The following is a 25,369-nucleotide window of genomic DNA, read 5'->3' as shown; positions in this document are numbered from 1 at the left end:
CCAGCTGCTAAAACAAGTCTGCATTTGGCTCTATTGGCAAACCACAGCTCGACACAGAAGGGGGACTAATCAATAATAAATTTCCAGATTAACAATAAATTTCCAGAAAACTTGGTTGCCATCTGTCACGGATGCTTTAGCTGAGATCCCTGCACTGCAGGAGGTTGGACTAGATGACCCCTGGGGGTCCCAGTGCCAACGTGACTTAGGCCCATTAATTTCAGCAGCTTTCCTCTGAGTAGAACTAGCACGGGGGGGGGGGGGACAGCAGCCCTTCTTACATTTGTGCTGTATGGGAACCTTGGTTTCCAGGAAGAGACTTGCAGAGATGGTTTTCTTAGATCATAGAGTGGGAGATTTAAATGTAACACCCCCTAACTGGGTATAGACGCCAAGGGTTTGCAAAAAAAGTTGAAAGAGAAACCTCACTGCAATTGCAACAGATCTTTTAAACCACTCAAAGAAAGGGGACACAAAGAACAAACGGCAGACTTCCGGGTTAGCGCGAACGGCTAATGGCGGATTCCCTCCGAGCTCCGGAGGGAATCGGCTCTGCTGAGGACGGGTCTTGCCGTGCCGGCGACACGGGGACCCTCAGAAACCGCAGGCGCGGAAGCCTGCGGACTTGGTGACTCGGTGGGCACCTTAAGCGCCCTCCCCGACCCACGAAGAGCCTTTTTAAAGGCTGCGGAGAGGGTACGGAGAGTGGCGTGGTGCTGAGAGTAGACCGCTACCTCAGTAGAGCGAAGCCGCAAGCCATGGCCGGAGAGCGCTGACTTTCTTCCCAAAATTTGGACTGGATAACAAAGGACCCGTGAGTAGTGGAATTTGGACTTTAAAAATTTTATCCTGTGAATTCGGCACGATCGGGGGATGTGTTAAAGGGAAGTCCGCACCCCCTCTACTTATAGACGTTTCAAAGCAAGGAACGGAGAATTAAGGCGGAATGAATACTGTTTTGATGATTTAAAAGTTTCTCACAAATTTGATAGAACAAGATTTTTGTGCTGGAGAGAAAGGGAATTTGGAACTTTGTGTGTATCCCCCCCAAAAAACCCGGGAGTGTCCTATTTGGGTCCCGGAGGAAGAAGTGAAAGGAGTTTGACAGCTGTCAAAGAAGCTGTCAAACGGGCGGACAAAGTAAAGAATTTTGCTATTTAATAACTCTTGGAATTAAAGCTGATACATTTGGACTGAGGCGATTGGAAACAAAGTATTGATAATAACAAAGTAACAGATTATTGGAAAAGGACTACTAAATAACTGAAAGCCCCCTAGGGGGAATTAGTGACATTACAATGGCTGCAGAGGGAAAATTACTGGCGGAGATAGAAAAAATGTTCTTTCTCGTGGGAATCCTGCAGGAGCAGAGTATGGCTCTGAGTAAAGTTTTTATGACCTTGAATCCTGAAACAAACAACTCTGCTGAATGCACAAAGGAGATGTATGATAAAAATTCTGCAGCAGAGGAGGAAGAGATGCCTTTGGAATTGACAGAGAAAAAAGAAGGAGTTCAGACACTACAAGTGGAAAATATCAACCAGGAATCTGCAGCGTTAGAGTATGAGCAAGAAGACTTCTGGATTACAGACCTGCGAAAGATGAGAAAGAAGAAGAGAGAAGCCCCTGGAGTACTTGGAATATTAAAACTAGAAAGAACAAAGCAATATGATTGGGACTTTTCTCTTGAGTATGGAAAACTAGATGGCCTTTCGCAGCAAACACTCTTCAACATTCTGAATGAAAGAAAATATGATCTGACTCTGACTGAACTCCTTCGGGGTCTTAGGACCATCAAAGAGGACTACCAATATAGCTGGCAGAGAGGGACTGACAGAGAATCAGACGCCTCGGACGTGAGGAATCCGGGCTAGAAATATTTTTTGTTTGTTTTCTGGACATTTGTCTAGGAAGGGACAGAAACCGGGGCAGGGGGGGGAGAGAATAGAATTATAAAATGTTATGTTTTGTTTTACTTGGTCAATGTGACCTATAATTAATATAATAAAGGGAAAATTTGTGAAGGGGAAGTTAGATCGACCTTAAAAAAAAAAGAAATTAATGATTATAAGAGAATTGGATAGTTGAATATAGATAAACAAAAGAATTTAATTTTTAAAAGCAATGTGAATATCTTTAAGAGGTTAGGTAAGAACTTGCTGAATTAATTTTGGAATTGGGATGTAAGAGGAGGGGGTGGGGGGAAGTCAATGAAAGTGGGTAAAGAAACTTAGGGTATGTAATTGTATTTGTGTGTTTGTTTGTTTTTGTCTTTGTGTGTGTGTCTGTTGTTATAAAATGTAAAAACCCAATAAAAATTATTTAAAAAAAAAAAAAAAAACACAAAGAACAAACGGCAAAGAATGGTCCTGGATTGGGTCTTTTTTCAACAAATCTGGGTCCGGCAACAGCACAAAACCTTTTGGGTCCAGCAATGGCACAAAACCCATTGGTGTCCACTGCCCAAAGTCCAAAAAGTCTCATCAATTTGCCTTCATTCACATATCTTCATAGGTACATTATACATATCAATGGCATCCTGGCTGCTTTGACTTTATGCCATGCTCCCCTCATGGCGGCAGCTGCCCTGGCAGCAGAACTGGTGGCTGAGCTTGAGGCCTGGGGTTAATGTACCCCTGATCCCAGCTGTAAAAATCCCCATAGCCTGGAGCTGCTGCCCCCTGGTTTGGCTTGGCAGTAGGCCTGGCCTGGCCTGGGGGCCTTCCCTTCTTGGGGTGCCACCTTGTGTGTCTCAGCCACCCAGGTGGTGGTGGAGGACTCTGCCGGGTGGGCCTGGTGCAGGGAGCTGCGTGCCATCCTGTGGGCCTGGGCCAAGGCCTGCCAGTGGGCATGGGCGAAGCCCAACGGTCCTGCTTTGGGCTGGGTTTGGTTGCATCTGATGCCTGGCTCTGTGCCAGGAGCGGTTGGCGGCTGGGCGCAGAGAGCCTCTCCCGGGTGGTCCTTTCAATCCAGTGGAGGTAATGCTGCGTGGAGATGTAGATGCCCGGTCGCTTCGCCTGGCTGCAGATGGGCACCCCCAAGCTGGCGACGCCAATCACCCAGTAGCGCTCGGACCTTGCTTCCCGGCACATGAGTGGGGCACCAACGTCGGTCTGTGTGTGGAGAGAACAAAGGATGGAGGGAGGCAGTCAGCAGGTGGGCAGATGGGCATTCTGGGGAAAGGAAGCCCTAAGGAGCAGCAGCCACTTTTGGAGAAGGACCATGCCATCCAAGATCATCTGCTGGTTCCTCAGCATAGCTCACCAGAAAGCTGTGGGTCTGTAGAAGCTGGACTAGGAATATGGAGAAACGCTGGGTCAGATCATTCGGTCCATCCAGCGGAATATTCTCGACACTGACTGGCAGCAGTGGCTCTCCATGATACCAGTCAGGGGTCTCTCCTAGCTAGATCTGGAGATGCCAGCAGGGCCTGATCCTGGGACCTGCATGCAAAGCAGGTGCTTGCTCTCCTGCTGAGCTATGGCCATCCTGAGAGGGAGGCGGGCGGCTCAAATGGGGCATTGGGTGCTTTGTAAGGGAGGGAGGTGGGTGGTGGCTGGAGCATTCATTAGAGAGGAAGATGGGGGAGATGAGGAGTGAAGGAGGAAGGTGGGGCTGGAGCTGAGTGGGGTCCTCAGCAGCTGGGAAAGGGGAGGGATGGGGTGGGCAGATTGGTGGCATTGACAAAGCGGACTTGGCATGGGGCTGGTGAGCAGTCCTGCAAAGTTGGGTGCAGAGGGGAATGAAGAAAATGGGCTGGTGGGTGGTGGTCTGGATTGGGTGGTGTTATGGAAATTACGGGGGGGGGGCACATCTTAAAAGTTGTTAAATGTTACAAATATTATGCCCAAATGTATCCTTTCAACTTGACAGCTCAGGGAAGTTATCTAGCTTTAAAAGTAATATAAAATCAACTCCTTTGCCAGTTTCCTCCATTCCAAAGCTATTTTCCCTTTGAAAAAGGACTCCCGGAAGTGTCCAGAGGTGGCAATTGCTGAGCTGATTGTTGTCCAAGGAAAGCCTAATCCCATCACCAGACTTGCCAAGGGGCCAGACATGCAAAGGAAGTTCTATTGTACTTTAGGTGGTGGGACTTCAGAGGTGTTTGCCTAGGCTCATCTTATACCTGAGTCTTGCCCTGACATATCTGCTTATGCTAATCTTGTACCAAGGACTTGTCTGGACATGGTTGCCAAGGCTAAACTAGTGTAACCCCTGTCTGCCCCTTCCCTTTTTTAAAAAAACAATATTTATTAAAGTTTTAAAGGTTACAAAAAGAAAAAGAGAAAACACCAAGTTAAACAAAAACTTGACAACACATCACAATAAGGAAAAAAGAGAATAGAAAAAATAATAATAATTATAAAAAACAGAAAAACAGAAAAATAGAAACAATTAAAAAACACAACGAACCTTCCCATAACTTATCTTTCATTTGCTTGTTTCCTTGACCTCCTCGCACCTCCCTTTTTTGTATTCTAGTTCGGTTAGCTATTTCAGCAAATCCTTTCCATCTTTCCCAATTTTTATCCTATAATTTATCTTAATATAATGTAACTTTACCTTTCCTCCTTTCATCCATTAACAATCTATTTTTACTTAGTCCTTTATAATATTTCTGCTAAAGCCACATAACTTCATTCCAGCCTCCTTCTAACAAGCCCCTCCCCTTTTGTGACATTTCAGTGATGTAGCAATGATGCTGTACGAATTGTATTCTGGGATATGGTGGGAAACTTTTAAAAGTCTTTGTCACCCCATCTTCAGGGTTCAAAATTCCTCTTTGAACCTGTTGCGCAATAAACTTTGGTCTACAGCTCTTTGCTCCAGTTGGTGGCTGGACTCCTTCCTTTATTCCGCAGGGACCCGCGGGCTCTTCCCGGCCAGCTGGGGGACTGAGCAGCCTCGCACCTAGATTTTTCCATAACAGGAGGGGTGTGAGTTTGTGTTGTGGGGCACGCATGAATCTGCCCCTGCAAGGGGGACATTTGCTCAGAGGTGCAAGTTGCAGCCTCCTTAGGGGGCAGCAAATCCAGTCCTCCCTTCTCCTCTCCAGCTGTAGCCCCGGAAGGCTTTGGCCCTTGCCAACCTTGCAGGAGTTGTCGCCTCCGTCTTCCTCGTATCCAGCACACAGGATCTCATCGGCCACCTTCCGCTTCCACCAGCTCTTGCTGCCGCAGGTTTGTAGAGAAAGGAGTTTCACCTTTGATTCTTGCAGGATGCCAGATATTTTATGCCCTGTGAGTGGAAGGCAGGAAGAAGCGTTCAGTTTTCTTACAGCAAAATCTGGGTGCGAGGCTGCTCTGCCACCCAGCTCGTCGGACTAAGTCCGCGGGTCCCTGCGGAGGAAAAATGAGCTCAGCCGTAGACAGGAGCAAACTGCAGAAGATCCAAGTTTATTGCGCAACAGGTTCAAGGCGAGATTGAACAGTGAGAAAGGGGTGACATGAGTTTTTGAAACTCCCTCCATGTCCCAGAATACAGTGCAAAACATGTCATGAATACATTAAAGAGAGGTTTGGTTACACAGATTACATCATGAATATATTAAAGGGAGGTTGGGTTACACAGATTAACATATGGAGGAGGGAGGGGGGAATATGCAGAGCTGGAGATATGCACAGATAAACACTTCCTGGGGATGAGAAAACAATGGTCTCAAATATGCATAGTCTGCCACCTGACATTGCCTGGAGGAAAGGCTGATCAGAGCGATTTGACAGGATTAGGGTCTTAACACCTTGCTTGAGGGATTATGCTGGACAGGGGAGGTGTGATGGAGTCCTAGAGAAATTGAGCAAACTGGCACGTTGATTTTCTATGAATTTTATAGATTTTAGTCCCTTTTGACATTGACAATTGGAAATAAATTGATATATTGTAGCGAAGAAGAAGGTGAAGAAGACATGCCCCCCCTTCCGTATCAGTTTGCATCCAGGAATTAAATGAGAGATATTTATGGAGGATGTTGATTTATGACCCTTCGATCAATGCCATGTGGCAAGGCAGCTGTCGAGACACCTGCCCTCCAAACCCTGAGAGATAGCTAAATAAATACTGTAGCATAATCCCCAGGCTGTCTCCCACTCTCAGGCTAACCTACCTAACAGGGCTGGTCCTGAGGATAAAAAGGGGTGGAGACCTATGTTTGCCACCTTGAGCTCCTTGTAGAAAACTTGGGATATAAACCTAAGCCATAAATAAATTCAGGTAGGTAGCCATGTTGGTCTGACGCAGTTGAAATATATATTTTTTGTCCAGTAGCACCTTAGAGACCAACTAAGATTGTTCAGGATATAAGGTCTTCCTCCCAGAGCTTGAGAAAGAGAACTGTCATTGCCTGGGAGGAAGACCTTTCATTGCCTACAGACAGCCACCCAATCTTAAACAACTCCTCACCCACAATAATACAGCAACAAGACTTAACATGGACACGGGTACCTGCAATAAACACAAATGCCAACTTTGCTGCCACTGACACCCAGATAACGCCATCACTGGACCCAACAACATTAAATATACCATTTTAGGCTTATTTAATTGATCATCTTCTAACACTGTGTATGCCATCAAGTGCCAGCAGTGCCCTTCAGCTCTCTATCTTGGACAAACAGGCCAAACCCTACGCCAAAGGATAAATGGACATAAATCTGACATCAGGAATCACAAGACAGAGAAGCCAGTAGGAGAACACTTCAATCTCCCAGGACATTCAGTACAGGATCTCAAAGCAGCTGTCTTATTACAAAAGAATTTCAGAAATAGACTTGAAAGAGAAGTTGCTGAATTACAACTTATTACTAAACTGAAAACTATGGAGAGACCTGGTCTGAATAGAGACATTGGATTCTTGTTTCATTATACATGCTAAAGCTATTTTTGGTCATCTGCATATTTACAGGACCGCCTCTCCTGGTCTGCCCCACAGAGGACCTTAAGGTCCATGAATAACCATAGTTTAGAGGTCCCGGGCCCTAAGGAAGTCCAATTATCCTCCACCAGGGCCAGGGCCTTCTCAGTGCAAGCAAGGCAACAAGGAGGGAAGAGAAGGTAGCAGAAGCTCCCCCCATGAGCAGCAGTGTTTAACCCAAATATGTGAAGGGACATATGGTCTTGTTATACAGTGTTTTCCTGTCATGGGCTGGGTGGAGGATGGTAAGACTTTGGGATTTGAACACAGCTCCTGAAAGAAGGAAATGGGCATTCCAATCCTAGAAACCTAGAATTGGAAGGGTCCCGGGTCATCTAGTCCAACCCCCTGCAATGCGGGGATAGAAGGCCACCCAACCTCGGCAAGGAAGGAGAGTCCACCACCTTCTGTGACCAGACATTTGTTCACAACCGTTCTTGCAATTCTTGTGTGTTTGTTACACTTGGCACTGAAGGCATGGGACATATTTGCACTCTGATCTCCCAGGGTGGGGCCAGTCCTCACAGGGGGCTGCTGTCGTGGGGAGGTCCTGGGGCTCTCACTTTCCTCACCCATGTCGCCCCAGCCACTGATATAGCAATGAGTGAGCATCGAAAGTACCACGCTGTGGTCAGGCAAACAGGCCGGCTGGACGTAGTCGCTGCAGCGGACCGGCTCCACCAGCTCCACCACAGAGAGGCCGTAGCGAAGCGACTCGTCATCCTCATAGAGTTTGTAGTCTACCACCCTCTTTATCCAGCGCTGCTGGGCATCAGGACCAGGCTGTGAGAGCTCGGTGATGCCAACCACCACCTTAAAGTTTTTTCTCAATCTGGAAGGGAAGAATAGGTTCATTGCTGGTGGCACAATGTTCTTTTTTTAAATAAAAAAAATTATATTTATTCAAAATTTTAAAGGTTACAAAAAAGTAAGAAAAAGAAACAAGAAAAAAAAAAAGGCAAGAGAAAAAATACAATCATTTTAAAAAAAGATAAAAGAAAAAACAAATCCAACCTTTACATATTTTTCTTTCTTTAACTTATTTCCTTGACCTCCTCACACCTCCCGTTTTTGTATTCTAATTCAAATTGTTAATTCAGCAAATCCTTGCACATTCTCTCTTTCCTAACAGAATCCTTAAATTTACCATATTTTTAAAAACCGCTTTTACTTTATCCAATCTTAACTCTCATCCAAGGCTATATATCTATACTTATTCTTAATACGTTTCCCTAAGGTCAGAAAAGATTCCATTCCACAAATTTCCCCACTCTCATTAAAAAAACAAAAAACAAATTATATTATATGCATATTGAGTTCCCAATTTCCATTCCACCCAAACCCCTTCCCGGTTTCAGTCCCCAGCATAAGTCCATCAATCTCAAAAAGCCATCAACCTGGAGATCTTAAATCCGAGGCTCTTAAATCTCTTTCATGTCCCCTCTGCCAGTCTGCTGGTGGCACAATGTTCTTGGACCGCACAAAGGTTACCCAAAGAGGTCTGGATGCTCCTGTGAAAGGCCTAGAGCCCCAACCCTGACACAGCTCAGCTGATGGAGGAATAAGACGGAGAGGCAAGTCAGAGCCAAGGAGTTTGGTCCAGCTGTCTGGCCAGGGACCCTTTTTCACATCTTTTGTGACCCAGGTGGGAAGGGGCATTGGATTAAGGGGCTAGAAAGGGGAAAGGGAGCGGTTTCTAAAAGGGTAGAAGGAACCAGCTCATTGTCCTGGGTCACTCTAAGGGCTGCATACATGCCATACATTTAAAGTACATGATGGCTCTGCTCTCCCTCCATGGTTCATGGCTGCAATGCTTCTGAAATCCATTTGCTGGAAGCTGCAGAAGGAGAGAGGACTCTTCATGGTCAGTCTGCACTTTCAGCAGCCCTAAAGACAAGATGCTTGCTTTCAGAATGTCAAAACTGAGACAGGTCCCCCAAGGACTAATCTAACAGTGGCTTTCACCCATCACAACTAAAGAGACCTTCACACTCCATGTTGGGCAGAGGCAGAAGATGGGACTCTGCTTCCATGAGATGCCCCCAGGCTGCCTGCTTTGTAGACCCTGCCATGTTCTCCTACCCGAGGAGCAGCTGCTCCTTTGGCTTACGTCTTGATCTTCAAGCAGTGGGCTGCACTGAGGACCCAGCGAGAGCTGATGAGTGAACCTCCGCAGAAATGAACCCAGAGTCCAGCTTGGCTTGGATACTGGAAGCTGACTTGCCAGGGCCATGTTCCTGGCAGGACGTCAGTGCCACTCATGGCCTTCCTCAAGTACTGACTGACTGCCAGCGGACGTCTTCCACAGGCTCCCCTGGAAAGGAACATTTCCATTAGTTTTCAGCCGCACATGTATTGCTGCCTCTGTAGAACCGAAAGGAGTTTGGAGGCTCCATCCCTCGAGGCGTTTACTTCCTTTCTTATGCTTTTCACACTATGCTTGTTTTGATGCCCAATAGATAGTTGCTGAGGGACCTGTGTGTTGTATTCTTTTAAAATGCAATGCCAGCAAACCGTGGTGCTTAGCACCACATGGAAGGCAGAGCAAGCTTATTTTCTTTTTCTTTTCTTTTTTTAAAAAAATAATATTTATTACTTTTCCAACAATTTAAACACTACAAAAAACAAGAACAATACAATACAATACAATACACAAACACTACATAACACTAACACATTAAACTAACAACACAAAACAAAAACAATTTAAAGCACATCAAATAATTTCAATATCTTATTTCCACGACCTCCTCACACCTCCCTTTTTGTATTCCACTTCTGTTAATTGTTTCAGCAATTCCTTTCCATCTTCCTCTGTTTTCTATCCTATAATTATCTTAGCACATTCTAACCTTATTTTCCCTTTAAATCTCTATAAATCTGTTCATACTTAATTCCTTATAACATTTCTACTAAAGCCGTATAAGTTCATTCCAACATTTTTCTAACATTCATCTTTAATACTCTATTAATCTATTTATACTTAAATCTTTATAACATTTCTACTAAAGCCATATAACTTCATTCCAACATTTTTCTAACATTCATTAAATTTACAGTATTTCCGTAAAAAATCTTTAAACTTTTTCCAGTCTTCTTCTGCCGACTCTTCTCCCTGGTCTCAGATTCTGACAGCCATTTCCGCCAGTTCCGTATCCGATGCTCTTGGCTCTTTTCCAAGTCTCTTCTGCAGATCTTCTTCATATTTATAAAAAAACTTTACTTTATCTTCTACTGATCTTATTTTTATTTTCCTTCCTTTGAAACTGAAGGATAGACCTTGGTGAAACTCCCACCTAAAGATGATTTTGTTCCTTCTCAGCAGGGCAACAATATCTCCGTAGTTAGGCCTAAAATCCAAAAGATATTTCGGGACGTCTTTAAAAATGTCCACTCTTGACTGTTGTACTTCTAGGTTCTTCTGGTAATGCCAACCCAAGATTCTATCTCTCTCTTCTTTAATTCGAAGGGTGATCAAGGAGTCTCTTAATCTAGTCTTCTCTTTTTTCCCTCCTCTTCCAAGTCTGAAGGCCTCACAACTCTTCTTGACCCAAGTCCAAGTCCCAAAAGTCAGCAAATTCCTGTGTGAGAAAATCTGTCAAGCTTTCCTTCTCCAATTCAGGTAGGGCTCTGATCCTCAAATTCGTCTGTTTTTCTTTAAGTTCAATCATAACAAGCGTCAACTTATGTTCATCAAGTTGCCTCTGTAGGGCAGGGACTCTCTCTCTCTCAAGTTGTTACTTTGCATTCAGCAGCAATGGCTTTCTCCCTGGCTTCCTCCGCAGTCTGCCATATCAAAGTAGTATTCACCTTTTGTCCCAGATTATTTATACTTTCTGTATTTAAGTCAATTTTAGTAGTTGCAGCATCCACTTTCACATTTATCACGTCTGTTTTCTTGTTAAGCTGTTCCAGTGAATCATTTATTTTATTTAATGCAGCTGCTAAGGCTTCTTCTGTCGACATTCCTCTTGATTTTGAGTGTACTGATGCAAAACCAGCAGCAGAAGGGGCAGAGGGGCCTGATGTTGAGCTTCTCCTGGATTGCTGCCAAGTCCTCCCAGACCTTAATGTTTTTTCAGCAATTGACGGGTAATTACTTTAAAATCAAATTGTCCACAGGAAAAAGTCAGCACTCTCCGGCAACAGCTATGCGGCTTCGTTCCGTGGAAGAGGCAGACAATTCGAAGCACCGCGGCGCTCACCCCACGTCGCTCTGGACCCCCGAAACCGGGTTTCCCCACGAGTAGGGGAGGCGCAAAAGGTGCCCGCCGAATCCCACGCTCACAGGCTTCTCCCACCTGTGATTTTTTACGGGTCTCCGCCTTCGCCGTGGCGGCCAAACCCATATTCCCACGGGGCAAATTCCTCCTCATCAGAGGAATTCCGCCATTACCGGAGGCACCAGCCCCGAAGTCCAGAGCAAGCTTATTTTCAATTGCTCGAAAGGGAAGACCTGAACCAATGGATTCAAACTGCAAGAAAGGAGATTCTGACTATACACTAGGGAGAGCTTTCCTGAGAGCTGCTCAAGAGTAGAAGTGATAATCTCAGAAGGTGATGGACTCTCCTTCCTTTGTAAACAGAGGTTGGATAGCCTCTGCCCGGAATTCTTTAGCTGTGATTCCTACATTGCAAGGGCTTGGATTAGATCAGTGGCATAGCATGGGTTGCCATCACACGGGGTCACACAGAGGGGGTGGGCGGGCAGGAAACAGACAGAGTGCACATGTGCATACAACTGTAAGGCGTCCGTGTCACCCAGGAGATCACAGCTGGAGAGATAAGAAGAGTCATTCTGGAGAGATCTCTTCCTGCCTCACATGGAGAAGTCATTTTCAGCTGAGCCCAGTGACAAAAGCACACAGCTGTACTGAAGCATCACCGAGTGTTGAAATGTTGTGCCCTTAACAAATTTTGCATCCAGGGCAGCTGCCCCTGTGCCTGCCCCCCCCCATGCTACACCATTTGGGGTCCTTTCTAACTCCACAGTTTTATGATTGTATAATATACCGTATTTTTTGCACCATAACACTCACTTTTTCCCTCCTAAAAAGTAAGGGGAAATGTCTGTGCGTGTTATGGAGGGAATGCCTACGGGTGGCATGCCTACGGATTTTCCTCCTCTAAAAACTACGTGCGTGTTATGGTCAGGTGCGTGTTATAGAGCGAAAAATACGGTACCTGTTTAGTCTAGAATAAACCTGTGGGAGATTTCTCTTTGCCTAGTGACTTGGGCAACTCACAGTTGATCTAAATGCCAGGGATCTGAAAACACTTCTGTCAAAGGCAATAGATGCCAAGCACCTGTGCCCTCTCCAAGAACAGTGTTTGACTTTCCTTAGTAGATGTCAGCACACTGAGTGGACCGCAGGGGACATAGATTGGGGAGGAAAAGGCCACTCGGGCTCAGTTGTGCCTCCATTGTCATGGAGGCCACATCCAGAGGGAGATGCCTCTGTGTTACCTCCTTGCTACATTGGTCCATTTTGGCACTTACTTGCAGGTAGGGTCTCCAGCATGGGTGGGCCGGCAATCAGCGAGGGCCAGAATGAGGAGAAGCCACCTGCTCATCCTTCTGCCAGCTCCGGGCGCTGATTCCTCCACCATGTTTTCCTGGAATCCATGACGTCACAAACCAGGTGTGCCCAGGTTCTGACATCACACAACTGGCTTTGGCAAAGGTGCAAGAACGGAAGAAGCCGGTTTGAAGCTCAGCACTTGGTGAGCAGGAAGAGAAAGTGAAGGAAGCAGCAATGGACAGCTGGAATCAAAGAATTGTCAAGCCAGAAGAGACCCCCAAGGACCATCTAGTCCAACCCCTTGCAATACAGGGTTAGGGAAGAGAAAGGATGATTTGTGGCATCAGGGAAACCTGGCAGAAAGCCAAGAACTACCTGGAAGTCATGAGGAGGACTTCATGTAAGTTGTGTGTATTTGTGCCTGGAGGCAATTTGTGTATGGAGGCAGGGAGCATGGCTTAGCAGCATTTATTTTACTAAAACATTTTTACACCACCCTCCCTTAGAAATTCCAAGGTCATTAACAAAATATCGCAATGGTGTCAATGCAGCAATGCCAGAAAAATTCAAAATATCCATAGCGGAAGGCGGCTGTCTACAGACCCTGCAAACTCAATGGCCAGTTGGGTTTGGACATGAGTTCAGGGGTCGGTGGGTGGGGAACCTTCTTTGTCCGGAGTGACCATATTCCCTTACTAATAATCTTGCCCATGGTGGGTGGAGCCAGGGCAAAAGCTGGTGGAGCAACAATTCTAAAGCTTGCCTTGGATTCTACACACCAGCCCTCTCTACCGGTCAAGTGAGGGGCATTATCAGAGTCCAAGGATACCTTCCATCCAGGTGAAAGCACCAAGGTTGTTGGGAAACAGGGCTGACATGGGAAATGTTCTATGGAGACCAGGTGTGGCTGGGAGCAAGTGAGGGCCAGTGAGTAAGGCTTGGAGCACCCCATTTGGCCCCCTGCCTGAGATTCCCCACTACTGCTTTACTTATAGCAGTGTTGGCTAATCTGGCTCTCTCCGGTTGCTTTGGGTTGCTGCTCCCATCAGCATCAATTGACACAGCCTTGCCAGCTGAGATTCATGGAATTTGTAGTCCTAAAATGCTGGAGGGCACGAGGCTGGTCAAGCCTGATTACAAGCATGGGAGTTTTCTTTATGTTGTTGGTTGCGAGTTGTTTCATTGCCTCTTCACCCCAACATTCTGATCCTGTTGTCCCTAGAATAAGTCTCTGGGCTCGTCCATGCTTCTTCCACTTGCTAGAAAGCACAGGCTTGGGCAGTTTCCCAACTTGTCCAATGTTTTCCAGGCACAGGTCCAAGTAGCTTTGCCTTTGTCCCGCCGCTTTCTCCCAGAAAACCTACTCTTTAGTGCTAAATCTGCAGAAACCCAACTGCCATTTGCTGTGGTTGAGCAAGTTTTCCCATCAGAAAGTGACAGGGAAGTGGAAATGCACATGTTTTTGGAGACAAAAAAAAGTCCAGGAATGCAGGATTTTCTAGCCAGAATGGATGTTGTTAAGGTTAAAATGCCATCTCCCCTCCCTAAGGTAATATTTAGAAAACGATATTGGTTGGTAGCAGTACCATCTGTTTGTTTGACCAGGTTTAGGGACACCCCCTCTCCAAACCCTAGGAATGAACAAAGTCTAAGATTTTGATTAACTGGGATATGGATTAAAGCACAAGCTGCAGGGCTGTGCCAGACAGCGAATTTCTGGGCTGGCTTTGTCAGTTTGCATTTTGTAGAGCAGAAAGTATTGATCTGATGTGTAGAGATCTTTGCTATTGCGTGGCGAGTCCCCCCCCCCCCAGTGGAAATAATGACACATGACACAATTATTAAGGTTAATGGGCTAAATAAGGCCACAACTTTTATTGGTTACTGGTGATGAGCGGTATTGGCTTAGGCACTGGTCCTAACCAACTATATCCGACTTCAGCCCATCCGCTTGAAGTCCGGGAAGGGTTAACCACCAGTAGGGGGAGTCCTGCTGATGCACATCAACTAGGAACTCCCCCAGGGTCACAGCTAGGGGGCGTGCCTTAGGCCCTCACCTCCATAGGCTTCGGACAGGGCCACGCCCCCTGAATCCTTTACCAGACTTCCCTTCGAAATGTGGGGCAGGTGATGGCGTTACCTCTCCTCTTCCAACTACAGAGCAATACCAATGCCTAACCGCCAATACCAAGAAAGTTGTGACGATTTGCTATGAGGTAGGCGAAAACCAAGTGGCTGCTGCCAATTTGCCAAGTGGAAAAATTCCTACCAGGCCCCTCAATGGCAACCAACCAAAGTCCATAGCAAGCTCAAAGAACGAAAACCTCATAGGGCGCGAGGGTGGGAAAAGCAGGAACAGCTGGTAGGTGGCAAAGAGGGAGATCTCCTGCCGCATCCTGGTTTAAATAAGGCAGGACACGCCCCCAGAGCCAGCCAATTGGCTGGCCGAGATGTGACGTGACCGGGAATCCCCCCCCCCCCCAGTCTTTCAGATACTGTATATACACTGAGCTTTTGATGGAGAATGCAATCAAAGAGGAGATGTTCTAGACTGGCTGCATATGTCGTCGAAACACAGCAAAGAGCTAAGCGCCACCCAGGTCCCTGCTCTGGATCAATACTAAGTAGAATTTCAATGGCCGTTTCTGGGCATCGTTTCTTACCTCCTCAAGATACAAAGGTCTTTCAGATACTGTATATACTGTATATACAGTGATCTTGAGATGGAAAATGCACTCAAAGAGAAGATGTTCTAGACTGGCTGCATATTTCTTCTAAACACTGCAAAGAGCTAACATTTATAGATACACTTAATGACTGTCCTAAAACAGTTAGTAATGGAATTGACCAGAAGAACATAAACTCTGGGTTTTATCTGAAGTGACAGCCTGGATCTGGTTAGAGATGAAAGTGCTGCTGAACTAATTGGGAAGAGTGACCACAGTGCTGTCAAATTCAATTTATATATGTACTGGACAATTGCCAAGTAAATTCATTGTAGTCACGTTTGACTTCAAAGAAAGGGACTTCCCAAAAATGAGGGAGCTGGTAGAAAGGAAGGTAGAAGGCAAAAACCCTGCAGAACACTTAGGGGTTATTCAAAACCACAATAAGAGGATCTCAACAATAATGTATATTGCACTTGAGGAAAAAATACCACCTGGGCCAAGAGGATGCCAGCATGGCTAAAGAGCAGAGTCCAGGAATCAGGGAACGAGGCAGAGGGCCTTCTCAGTGGTGGCACCTCCCTATGGAAACCTTCCCTTCAGATGTCAAGGAGATAAAGAACTATACAACTTTTAGAACACATCTGAAGGCAACCCTGTATTGGGAAGCTTTTAATGTTTGCTGCTTTATTATGTTTTATATATTCTGTAAGTTGCCCAGAGTGGCTTGGGACACCCAGCCAGATGGGTGGGGTATAAATAATAAAATTATTATTGTTGTTACTATTATTATCCTCATTTTGGCATCTGTTAATATTAATAACATTTGTGTGTCTCAAAAAAAGAGAGGAGGAGGAGCATAAAGCAGCGATGATGTCAGGCTGCCCACATGCTCTCTGGACAGAACCTGGATTCATGTGTTTTATGATGTCATGAATTCTAAGGAAAGGTGGTGTGGTGGATCTTGTAGCCTTGGGAGCTGCCCGAAGGATGAGATGGTTGGTCCTCTCTGTTCTGGTCCTTGCTGCATTCCAGCCCACCCATAACGCAACCGTCAGCAATTGCGAGTAAGAGGCCATTGGGTTGATGGGTGGCATTTTGTAAGGAAAGACAAAATAGGGAAGAAGTTTTTTTCCTGGAAAAAGACCCCAGGTGGTCTTCTGTCTGCCTGTCCATTTACCAGGGTTGCTCTCCTTCCATTTTGCCTTGAGGGTCTCATGAAATTTAGTGGCATTTCAGCCAACCCTTCAGCCAAACATTCAGTAGACCGATTGAAAGCAATGAACACTAACAAGTTAGGTCCATTACTTTTGGTGGATGTACTCTGAGACAAGAGTATTAAAAGAACTGGCAGATGTGATCTCAGAACCACTGGCAGTCATCTTTGAGAATTCCTCGAGAACAGGCGAAGTCCCGGCAGACTGGAGGAGGGCAAATGTTGTCCCTATTTTCAAAAAGGGGAAAAGAGAGGACCCAAATAATTACCGCCCAGTCAGTCTGACATCAATACCAGGGAAGATTCTGGAGCAGATCATTAAGCAAACAGTCTGTGAGCACCTAGAAAGGAATGCTGTGATCACCAATAGTCAGCATGGATTTCTGAAAAATAAGTCATGTCAGACTAACCTGATCACGTTTTTTGACAGAATTACAACCCTGGTAGATGAAGGGAACGCAGTGGATGTAGTCTACCTTGATTTCAGCAAGGCATTTTTTGACAAGGTGCCCCATGATATTCTTGTAAAGAAGCTGGTAAAATGCGGACTTGACTATGCTACCACTCAGTGGATTTGTAACTGGCTGACTGACCGAACCCAAAGGGTGCTCATCAATGGTTCCTCTTCATCCTGGAGAAGAGTGACTAGTGGGGTGCCACAGGGTTCTGTCTTGGGCCCGGTCTTATTCAACATCTTTATCAACGACTTGGATGATGGACTCAAGGGCATCCTGATCAAATTTGCAGATGACACCAAACTGGGAGGGGTGGTTAACACCCCAGAGGACAGGATCACACTTCAAAACGACCTTGACAGATTAGAGAACTGGTCCAAAACAAACAAGATGAATTTTAACAGGAAGAAATGTAAAGTATTGCACTTGGGCAAAAAAAATGAGAGGCTCAAATACAAGATGGGTGACACCTGGCTTGAGAGCAGTACATGTGAAAAGGATCTAGGAGTATTGGTTGACCACAAACTTGACATGAGCCAACAGTGTGACGCGGCAGCTAAAAAAGCCGATGCAATTCTGGGCTTCATCAATAGGAGTATAGCATCTAGATCAAGGGAAGTAATAGTGCCACTGTATTCTGCTCTGATCAGACCTCACCTGGAGTACTGTGTCCAGTTCTGGGCACCACAGTTCAAGAAGGACACTGACAAACTGGTTACAGATAGGTAGCCGTGTTGGTCTGCCATAGTCAAAACAAAACAAATTCCTTCCAGTAGCACCTTAAAGACCAACTAAGTCAGTTCTTGGTATGAGCTTTCGTGTGCATGCACACTTCTTCAGATACACTTCTTCAGATACACGTGTATCTGAAGAAGTGTGCATGCACACGAAAGCTCATACCAAGAACTGACTTAGTTGGTCTTTAAGGTGCTACTGGAAGGAATTTGTTTTGTACTGACAAACTGGAACGTGTCCAGAGGAGGGCAACCAAAATGGTCAAAGGCCTGGAAACAATGCCTTATGAGGAACGGCTAAGGGAGCTGGGCATGTTTAGCCTGGAGAAGAGGAGGTTAAGGGGTGATATGATAGCCATGTTCAAATATATAAAAGGATGTCACATAGAGGAGGGAGAAAGGTTGTTTTCTGCTGCTCCAGAGAAGCGGACACGGAGCAATGGTTCCAAACTACAAGAAAAAAGATTCCACCTAAACATTAGGAAGAACCTTCTGACAGTAAGAGCTGTTCGACAGTGGAATTTGCTGCCAAGGAGTGTGGTGGAGTCTCCTTCTTTTGCGGTCTTTAAGCAGAGGCTTGACAACCATATGTCAGGAGTGCTCTGATGGTGTTTCCTGCTTGGCAGGGGGTTGGACTCGATGGCCCTTGTGGTCTCTTCCAACTCTATGATTCTATGATTCTTTGATTCTATGACAAGTCTTGTTGATTACCACCTATAGCCATGGCATCCAAACAGATCTCCCAAGATTACTATCATGAATTACATAAAACTGACAAGGCTGGCTTTTTTAAAAAATAATAATAGTAGTAGTAGAATTCCCCCACCCCCCAAAAAATAAAATTTGTTGAACTATATAAAAGACCTGCAAAATACCAGATGATAGATGAGGAGCCTGTGTCAGTAAAAAAGGTAAAATATGCGATCACAATATTCAAAGAGCTGCACAATCCACCCACGTCACGCACATGATCTGTTGACGCTCTCTTTCTTTTTCAGTGGCATCTGCGGAAGACGACCCTTGGCAAGCAGCCATAAGTTGATGCGTATTATGGGAGGCAGCGATGTTCTTCCAGGGACCTGGCCCTGGATGGTCAGCATCCAGACAAAAGTACGAGGGAACGTCTACTTTCCTAGCTGTGGAGGTTCGCTCATTGGCCCCCAATGGGTCCTCAGTGCAGTCCACTGCTTCCCAAAACCAAAGTAAGCAGAAGGGGAAGTCTGTTTAGCAGAAGGCCGTTCCTGGGGAGGGTTGTGGAATCTGCAAGCCCTGCAGCCTGGGGGCATCTCAAGGAAGCAGAGTCCCTTCTTCTGCCTTCCAGGTGATACTTGGAGGAACTGCAGTTTGCCTGAACACAGAGCCATCCTCTTGGGATGGTGGAGTCTACAGCCCAGGAACTGCCCTACTGGATCAGGACTAAGGTCCAGTTGGTCCAGCATCCCATTGGGAACTTCAGAGGGCTGGGCACTCAGAGGCGGAGCAAGGTGGGTGCAGAGACCCTGGGTGTCATCCCTGAGGGGGGGGGGTGACATCATCACACCGCCACCCTGGGACGCTCGTTGCGGGCAGCACACTCCCGGGATGCACACCCCGCAGGATGCTCACTTCACCCCCCTGGGATGCCATCCCCGCCCCCGTGGGTGGCTAGCCCCACCCCCTGGGTGCACTCGGCTCTGGGTGCCAGAGCAGGTAGCTGCATCACTGTGAGCACTCGGGCCGATCCACCCCCTTTTGGTTCATAGGAATATAGGGCTCATCCACAATTCCATTTGTCCTGAGACCTGTAGCAGAGATCCGAGAGGCTTCTTCTATCTCCCACTGCTTTCCCCAGGAAAACACACTGTTCATCGCTGAATCAGAACAAATGTCAATCGAGTTTTCTATGAATTCATATTTGCTCCAATTTAGATGTAAACAGCAGGTTTTCCCAGGGAAAGCAACCAGGCACAGGAACGTGGACCAAGGACGTGGGCCAGCCCCCTTGTGCTAAAATTGTGCTTTTAATGGGGGTGATGTTATAACTTGGGTGGGTGTTGTTTATTGTTCTTAAGTGTTCTGTGCTAACTGGTATTTTGTATTTGTCTTTTTTTGTTTTTGTTTTATAAAGCTGATTAATATTCTACAGGTTTTTTTGTGGGAACGGAGTTATTGTTTTGTTATTTTTTGTTTTGACTATTTACTTGTGTTTCTGCCTTGGATTTTTATCCTGTGAACTGCCCTGGGATCTTGTGATGAAGGCAATATACAAATGAAATCAAGTTGAATCAAATAAATAATAAAACCTCTCAGGCTTCAACCATGTCGCCTCTTACCCAGTTTTTCTCCAAACTAAAAAGTCCCAAGCGTGGCAGCCTTTCCTCATAGGGGAGTTTCTCCACACCCCTGATAATTTTGGTGGTCCTTTTCTGAACCTTCTCCAGCTCTGCAATATCCTTTTGGAGGTGGGGCCAGCTTCACTGGATATCCAGGTGTTCCAGCCTCATGAGAAGAGGGAGGGAGGATTTTTTTCTCCATCCTTTCTCTTACATTCAGAGAGTCCAAGAACAGCCTCCCAGAAGCCATTTATCCCTGTTCTTGGCCCCACCTGCAGAGACCAGTACAAGCTTGTTCTTGGCTCCAACCGGATCAAGAAGCTGGGCCCAGAGGCTGAGCAGCGCTTCATTAAGAGGCTGGTGAAACATGAGAAGTATGACAACCAGCTGAAACAAGGAGAGGTGGTGTTTGCAGACATCGCCTTGCTGGAGATGGACGAGCCCGTCAACTGCAGTGACTACATCCAGCCAGCCTGCCTGCCTGACGAAAAAATGGAGGTTTTGACGCTCAGCCATTGCTACATCAGCGGCTGGGGCGGCCTCCTGCCAAAAGGTGAGAGTAACCTTGTGAAAAGTAGGAGGACTGGCCCACCTGAAGTGTTTGAAATAAAGTCATCAGCTGCACCTTCACTGCCAGCCGGCATTTTCCAGGGTGGTTTAGGACTTCCGCTTATCCTGCTGTTTCCCCCCGGGGAAAACCTGCAGTCGAGTTCTCTGCAGATTGCTGTTTGCTCCTATTCAGCAGTCAAGAGTGAGTTTTCCTGGGGAAAGTAACAGGGCAAGCAGAAAACCACTCGGACTCATGCCTAGAGAGCACAAACCTCTTGAACTCATGCTTTCTAGGCAGGGGACGAGTGGAAGTGTGGACAAGCCCTTGCAGTGGGAGGAAAGTTAGTAAACAAAATGGAAGTGACCATGGCAAAAATTATAGCTCTGAATGAATAAATGCTCCTGGTTGGGCAGCACAAGGTTCATTCCTCGCAGGAGAGGTTTTCTTTCCAGTTGTTCCACCCCTGTTCCACTTCCCCTCTGTCTTGCATGGATGAGTTTGTTTATTCCTTTGACATCTGGTGGGAGGGTGTTCCACAGGGCGGGTGCCACCACCGAGAAGGCCCTCTGCCTGGTTCCCTGTAACCTCACTTCTCGCAGTGAGTGAACTGCCAGAAGGGCCTCGGAGCTGGACCTTGGTGTTAGGGCAGAACAATGGGGGTGGAGACGCTCCTTCAGCTATACTGGGCCGAGGCCATTTAGGGCTTTAAAGGTCAACACCAACACCAACTATTTATGAAATCAAAACATGGTTAGCTGGGATTTTTTCAGCCAGAACTCAGTGGAGCTCCATTCTGGCCCCTCTCAGGTGGGCGCCATTGCTGTTATAAGAGACGAGGGAAGGCATTTGTGGTGAGTTCCGGCACCTCTTTTTCTAGAAAAATAGTACTGCTGGTGTACGAACTGAGAGCAGCTGGCCGTTAGGCAGGTCTTAAGGCTTGTCCACACATCTGCTTTCTGGGCATGGCTCTGAGGGGTTTCCCCCTTTCCCCTCTCCTTCCCCTGCTCCAGTTAGTGTTTACGGGCAGGGCACCCCCTGTTCAGGCGTCCAGCTGTCAATCTCCATTCCCACCCCACTGCTTTCTGCTCACAGATTCCACCCCTCCTGACATCATGCAAGAAGGGGCGACGAGTCTCTACACTAGAATCCAATGTGGGATGCGGTGGGGCAGGAGGATACCTACACAGAACGTCTGTGCCGGACACGAAGAAGGAACAATTTCAATCTGCAGGGTAGGGTGAACCACGGTCAGGAGCCAAGGTCAGGATTTTGTGCTCACCTGATGAAGGGTAGCACTCTTTGGCTCCACATCAGAGCTCTTTTGTGGCCCACCAATGCTCCAAGTTTCAACGCCTGGCAAGCTGAGCTGAGGCTGCTCTCCAAGGCTGTCTACACACCACACGGTCAAAGCACATTCCAAAAAAAAAAAAAAAAAAAGAATCTCGAGGAACTGCAATTTGGGTGCCCAGAATCGGATCTCCATGAGGAGTGAACTACAGTTCCCACGATTCTTGTGGGGGAGGGAGTCACACACTTTAAATGTAGGATGTTGGTATATGTTTCAATCCGTTTTCAGTTTGTAGCTGGTTTTATCTTCTGAGTGTTTTCAAGAGTTGGTTTTACTCATTGTTTCGTTCTCTTCGTAAACTGCCTTGAGAAGAAGAGGAGAAGAAGAGTTTGGATTTGATATCCCGCCTTTCACTCCCTTTAAGGAGTCTCAAAGTGGCTAACATTCTCCTTTCCCTTCCCTTCCTCCCCCACAACAAACACTCTGTGAGGTGAGTGGGGCTGAGAGACTTCAAAGAAGTGAGACTGGCCCAAGATCACCCAGCAGCTGCAGGTGGAGGAGCGGGGAAGCGAACCCGGTTCCCCAGATTACGAGTCCACCACTCTTAACCACTACACCACACTGGTTGCTGTTGAGGTTGCTGTTGTACAATCAAGCAGGGTATACGTTTAGAATTGTAGAGTTGAATGTACCTCGGGGCGGTCATCTAGTCCAACCCCCCTGCAAGAAGGCAGGAATTTAATGCAAATAATAATAATAATAATAATAATAATAATAATAATAATAATAAAATTTATTCCCCGCCCAAAGCTGGGCTCAGGGTGGTTAACACCAGTAAAATTACAATGGAAACATAATCGGGGGAAAAACAACAACAACCCAATTTAAAATACAGGTTAAAATGCAATTTAAAATGCAGCCTCATTTTAAAAGTAGTGTGATGGTCTGGGAATCTGATTCAGAGGCTGAACCGGAGGAATCCCAGCCTGCACAGGAGTCCCCGCCTCCAGGGCCGGCTGAGCTGGGGCAGGGCCTTGATTCTGAAGCGCCTGCACCTGTGTTGGAGCCTCAGGAGCAGGCACCAGGTGATCCCACTCTGGCTCCAGGAGTGGTTGAGGACTCAGTGCCTGCAGGTGAGTCTCCCCCTGGGCCCAGTAACCCTTTAGCCTCTCCTGAATTGCAGAGACTCAGGGCAGAGAGGCGAAGGGAACTGGTTTCTCCCAGGAGGAGTGCTCGCCTTAAGGCCAAGAGAGGCAGGTCACCTGGGGGCCAGGTCCGCCCCTGGCCTCAGAGAAGATAAAGGCCAGTCAGCCCAGTCCCAGGTTGTGGGAACAACGTCTTTGAAGAGCTGTTTCAGCCAGCACCCAGTCCTGTTCCCCCAGAGTTCCTGTCCTTGCCCGGCTCCTCGCTGTGGACCCCACTTCACCCGTGGAGGACTCAGGTCCTTGACCTCGCCCCACGGTAACCTCCCCCCTGGACCAGCACAAGTAGCCCATAAATCAAAACCGTAAGGGGAGGGTCAGACTGAGTCCAAACCAAAGGCCAGGTGGAACAGCTCTGTCTTGTAGGCCCTGCAGAAAGATGTCAAGTCCCGCAGGGCCCTAGTCTCTTGTGACAGAGCGTTCCACCAAGTTGGGGCCAGTACTGAAAAGGCCCTGGCCCTAGTTGAGACCAATCTAACCATCTTGCGACTTGGGACCTCCAAGATATTGCCATTTGTGGACCTTAAGGTCCTCCGCGGGGCATACCAGGAGAGGTGGTCCCATAGGTACGTGGGTCCTAGGCCGCATAGGGCTTTAAAGGTCAAAACAAGCCCCTTAAACCTGACCCTCTACTCCACCGGGAATAAGTGAAATTGTTGTGCTGTGCTGCCCCCTGACAGGATGGCTGAGCCTTGTAGCCTTACCCCATTTGCCTCTGCCTTGATCTCCACAGCATCATGCCGGCACCTCATTCCACCACCTTCTTTTCCCCCTCCCAGGGTGACAGCGGAGGCCCCCTGATGTGCAGGGAAGAGAGGTCTGAGCGCTACTGGGTGATTGGAGTCGCCAGTTTCGGACCCGTGTACTGCGGCACAGCGAAGGTGCCAAGCGTCTTCATTTCCACGCAGTACTATCTAGACTGGATCCAAAGGACCTCTAAACTGCAGCTGTCGGTTCCCACACACACCCCGCTGCTGGCGCAGACCCAGGCCACAACAACGCGCAAGCCGAGGACTTTACCTACAGCGGCCAGGCCAAGACCCCACAGGCCTCCCTGGGTGAGGCCCCCACAGTGGGGTGCGAGGCCTCCTCCCCAGGTGCAGACCACAAGGTCCTCCTTCCCTCCCTGGATGAGGGAGAACTATTTTTGGGGTAACCGGAGGCCTGGCCGCAGGACTAGGTACAGACCGCAGAAGCCCGGGTCCCGGATGGCACCTCGAAGTCAGTTCGCAGATCCACCAGGGTACTACCCTGGCTCCGAAGACTACTACGATCTGCTTGTGCCCTCAGGAGAGCAGGATTGAGAGGGACAGCTGGGGTAGGGGGAAGGCATTATGAAGCAGAGGGGCCAGGCTAGAGGCCACCGTGATAAGCATCAGATATTCTATAGAATAATAAAATGAAGATGGTTTGAGCAAGCTGCTTGGGATTTGGCAATGGGTCTTTGTGTCTTTCACACCATCATCTCACCTAAACTCAGAGAGATGTGTTGGGAAATGGCCAAATCCAGAGCCATATTCTCCTACTTATGTTCATAATTCCTCCAGATCTTTCTTTCCATTAAATGGAAGTGGTAGAAAAAGAAAAAGAAAACAAGAAAGAAGGGAAAGGAAAGATGAAGGATATTCCACGTTTAAGAATTCCAAAGTGTATTTTACAACAAATTAGAACACCTTATATTTCACATTTTACAGTTTATACTCCAAACTATTACAGTTAATTTATTACCCCAAAAGAGTTTGCAATGTGGGGTGCTCACCCAAAGGAAACATGGCTCAGCAAATGACCTGCTATAAAACCATTAAGACACTTTCCAGTCTCCCAGGCCTAATCAATCACTTACTCCTTTAAGATAGGACTACAGGTTATTTTACCACTCTTAGTAGGCAAAAATAAACGTCCCCTGCATACCAGTAAAACCGCTGCCAGCTCCCTGCCCCTCTAGGTTCTCCATACCTCCCAATGCTGCATCTGCACCAACCGCTGACAACCATCTCCGGAATCTAGCCTCTTCCAGCTTCTCGGCACTGTAAGGCTGTTCCACAATAGCTACCCAACTAGTAAATCACCATGGCCGGCATCCACTCCAGCTGCTTCACTGCCGCTGCCCAGGCACGGAGACTCTCCAGGTCCTCCTCACCCTCCAGCATTTTGGTGCAGCTACTCCTTTGCTCATTCACAGCAAACACTCTGGCACTGCACAACCAGATCTCCTCAGCACTCTGCTCAGCCTCAGGAACCCATCAGCACAACAAAAGAACTTTCTGGGCCCATAACCTGTCAATAAATTCTACTCAATATTGATCCAGAGCAGAATTCTGACCTATAGTCAGCAGAGTAACAACTTAAACACTTTGCAGGATTAAAAAATAAATAAAAAAATAGACCAGAGGCAATATTTCATCCAGCAAAGCTTTACTGCTACTGAAGGCAAATGAGCATCATGGTCACAAAGCCCAAACATTCACTGTCCTTAAGAAATCCAGTTGCAGTAGACTTAACTTATAATAACTT

The 25,369-nt window shown here is 46.9% G+C and overlaps 2 protein-coding genes across 4 annotated transcripts; one reads left to right on the top strand and one right to left on the bottom strand.

Moving 5' to 3' along the window:
- Window positions 1-2,362: 2,362 nt before the first annotated feature.
- Window positions 2,363-12,565, bottom strand: LOC309351901 (acrosin-like). The gene is made up of 5 exons (XM_081880082.1): window positions 12,411-12,565; window positions 9,021-9,224; window positions 7,483-7,742; window positions 5,090-5,238; window positions 2,363-3,113 (listed from the first exon to the last, which is right to left on the bottom strand). The coding sequence occupies exons 1-5, from the start codon at window positions 12,518-12,520 to the stop codon at window positions 2,571-2,573; spliced, it is 1,266 nt and encodes a 421-aa protein (XP_081736208.1). The 5' UTR covers window positions 12,521-12,565; the 3' UTR covers window positions 2,363-2,570.
- A 55-nt stretch (window positions 12,566-12,620) lies between these two features.
- LOC309351907 (acrosin-like) lies at window positions 12,621-24,273 on the top strand. 3 transcript variants are annotated; one of them, XM_081880091.1, is made up of 5 exons: window positions 12,621-12,839; window positions 18,502-18,705; window positions 20,094-20,368; window positions 21,458-21,597; window positions 23,635-24,273. In XM_081880091.1, exons 1-5 carry the CDS (start codon window positions 12,763-12,765, stop codon window positions 24,157-24,159), a joined length of 1,221 nt encoding a protein of 406 aa, XP_081736217.1. In that variant the 5' UTR covers window positions 12,621-12,762; the 3' UTR covers window positions 24,160-24,273. The 3 variants fall into 3 exon arrangements, with proteins under 3 accessions (XP_081736217.1, XP_081736216.1, XP_081736218.1); XM_081880090.1 differs by lacking the exon at window positions 12,621-12,839 and adding an exon at window positions 16,018-16,165; XM_081880092.1 differs by lacking the exon at window positions 12,621-12,839 and adding an exon at window positions 18,396-18,414.
- Window positions 24,274-25,369: the final 1,096 nt, after the last annotated feature.

Source organism: Podarcis erhardii (assembly GCF_964252035.2).
Source record: "Podarcis erhardii genome assembly, chromosome: 10".
NCBI lineage: Eukaryota > Metazoa > Chordata > Lepidosauria > Squamata > Lacertidae > Podarcis > Podarcis erhardii.
Note: the sequence above shows the minus strand (reverse complement) of the source record. Positions and strands in the feature narration are given on the sequence as shown.

Excerpts from the sequence above, each read along its gene's own strand:
- LOC309351901 (XM_081880082.1), bottom strand. The coding sequence starts at position 12,520 with ATGGTGGAGGAATCAGCGCCCGGAGCTGGCAGAAGGATGAGCAGGTGG. Across the intron at positions 7,743-9,020 it reads CACTGCTTGAAGATCAAGAC|ATTGAGAAAAAACTTTAAGG; the intron begins GTAAGCCAAAGG and ends CTTCCCTTCCAG. Across the intron at positions 3,114-5,089 it reads GAGGCGACAACTCCTGCAAG|ACCGACGTTGGTGCCCCACT; the intron begins GTTGGCAAGGGC and ends CTCCACACACAG.
- LOC309351907 (XM_081880091.1), top strand. The coding sequence starts at position 12,763 with ATGATTTGTGGCATCAGGGAAACCTGGCAGAAAGCCAAGAACTACCTG. Across the intron at positions 12,840-18,501 it reads AGGAGGACTTCATGTAAGTT|TGGCATCTGCGGAAGACGAC; the intron begins GTGTGTATTTGT and ends TTTCTTTTTCAG. Across the intron at positions 18,706-20,093 it reads CACTGCTTCCCAAAACCAAA|AGACCAGTACAAGCTTGTTC; the intron begins GTAAGCAGAAGG and ends CCCCACCTGCAG.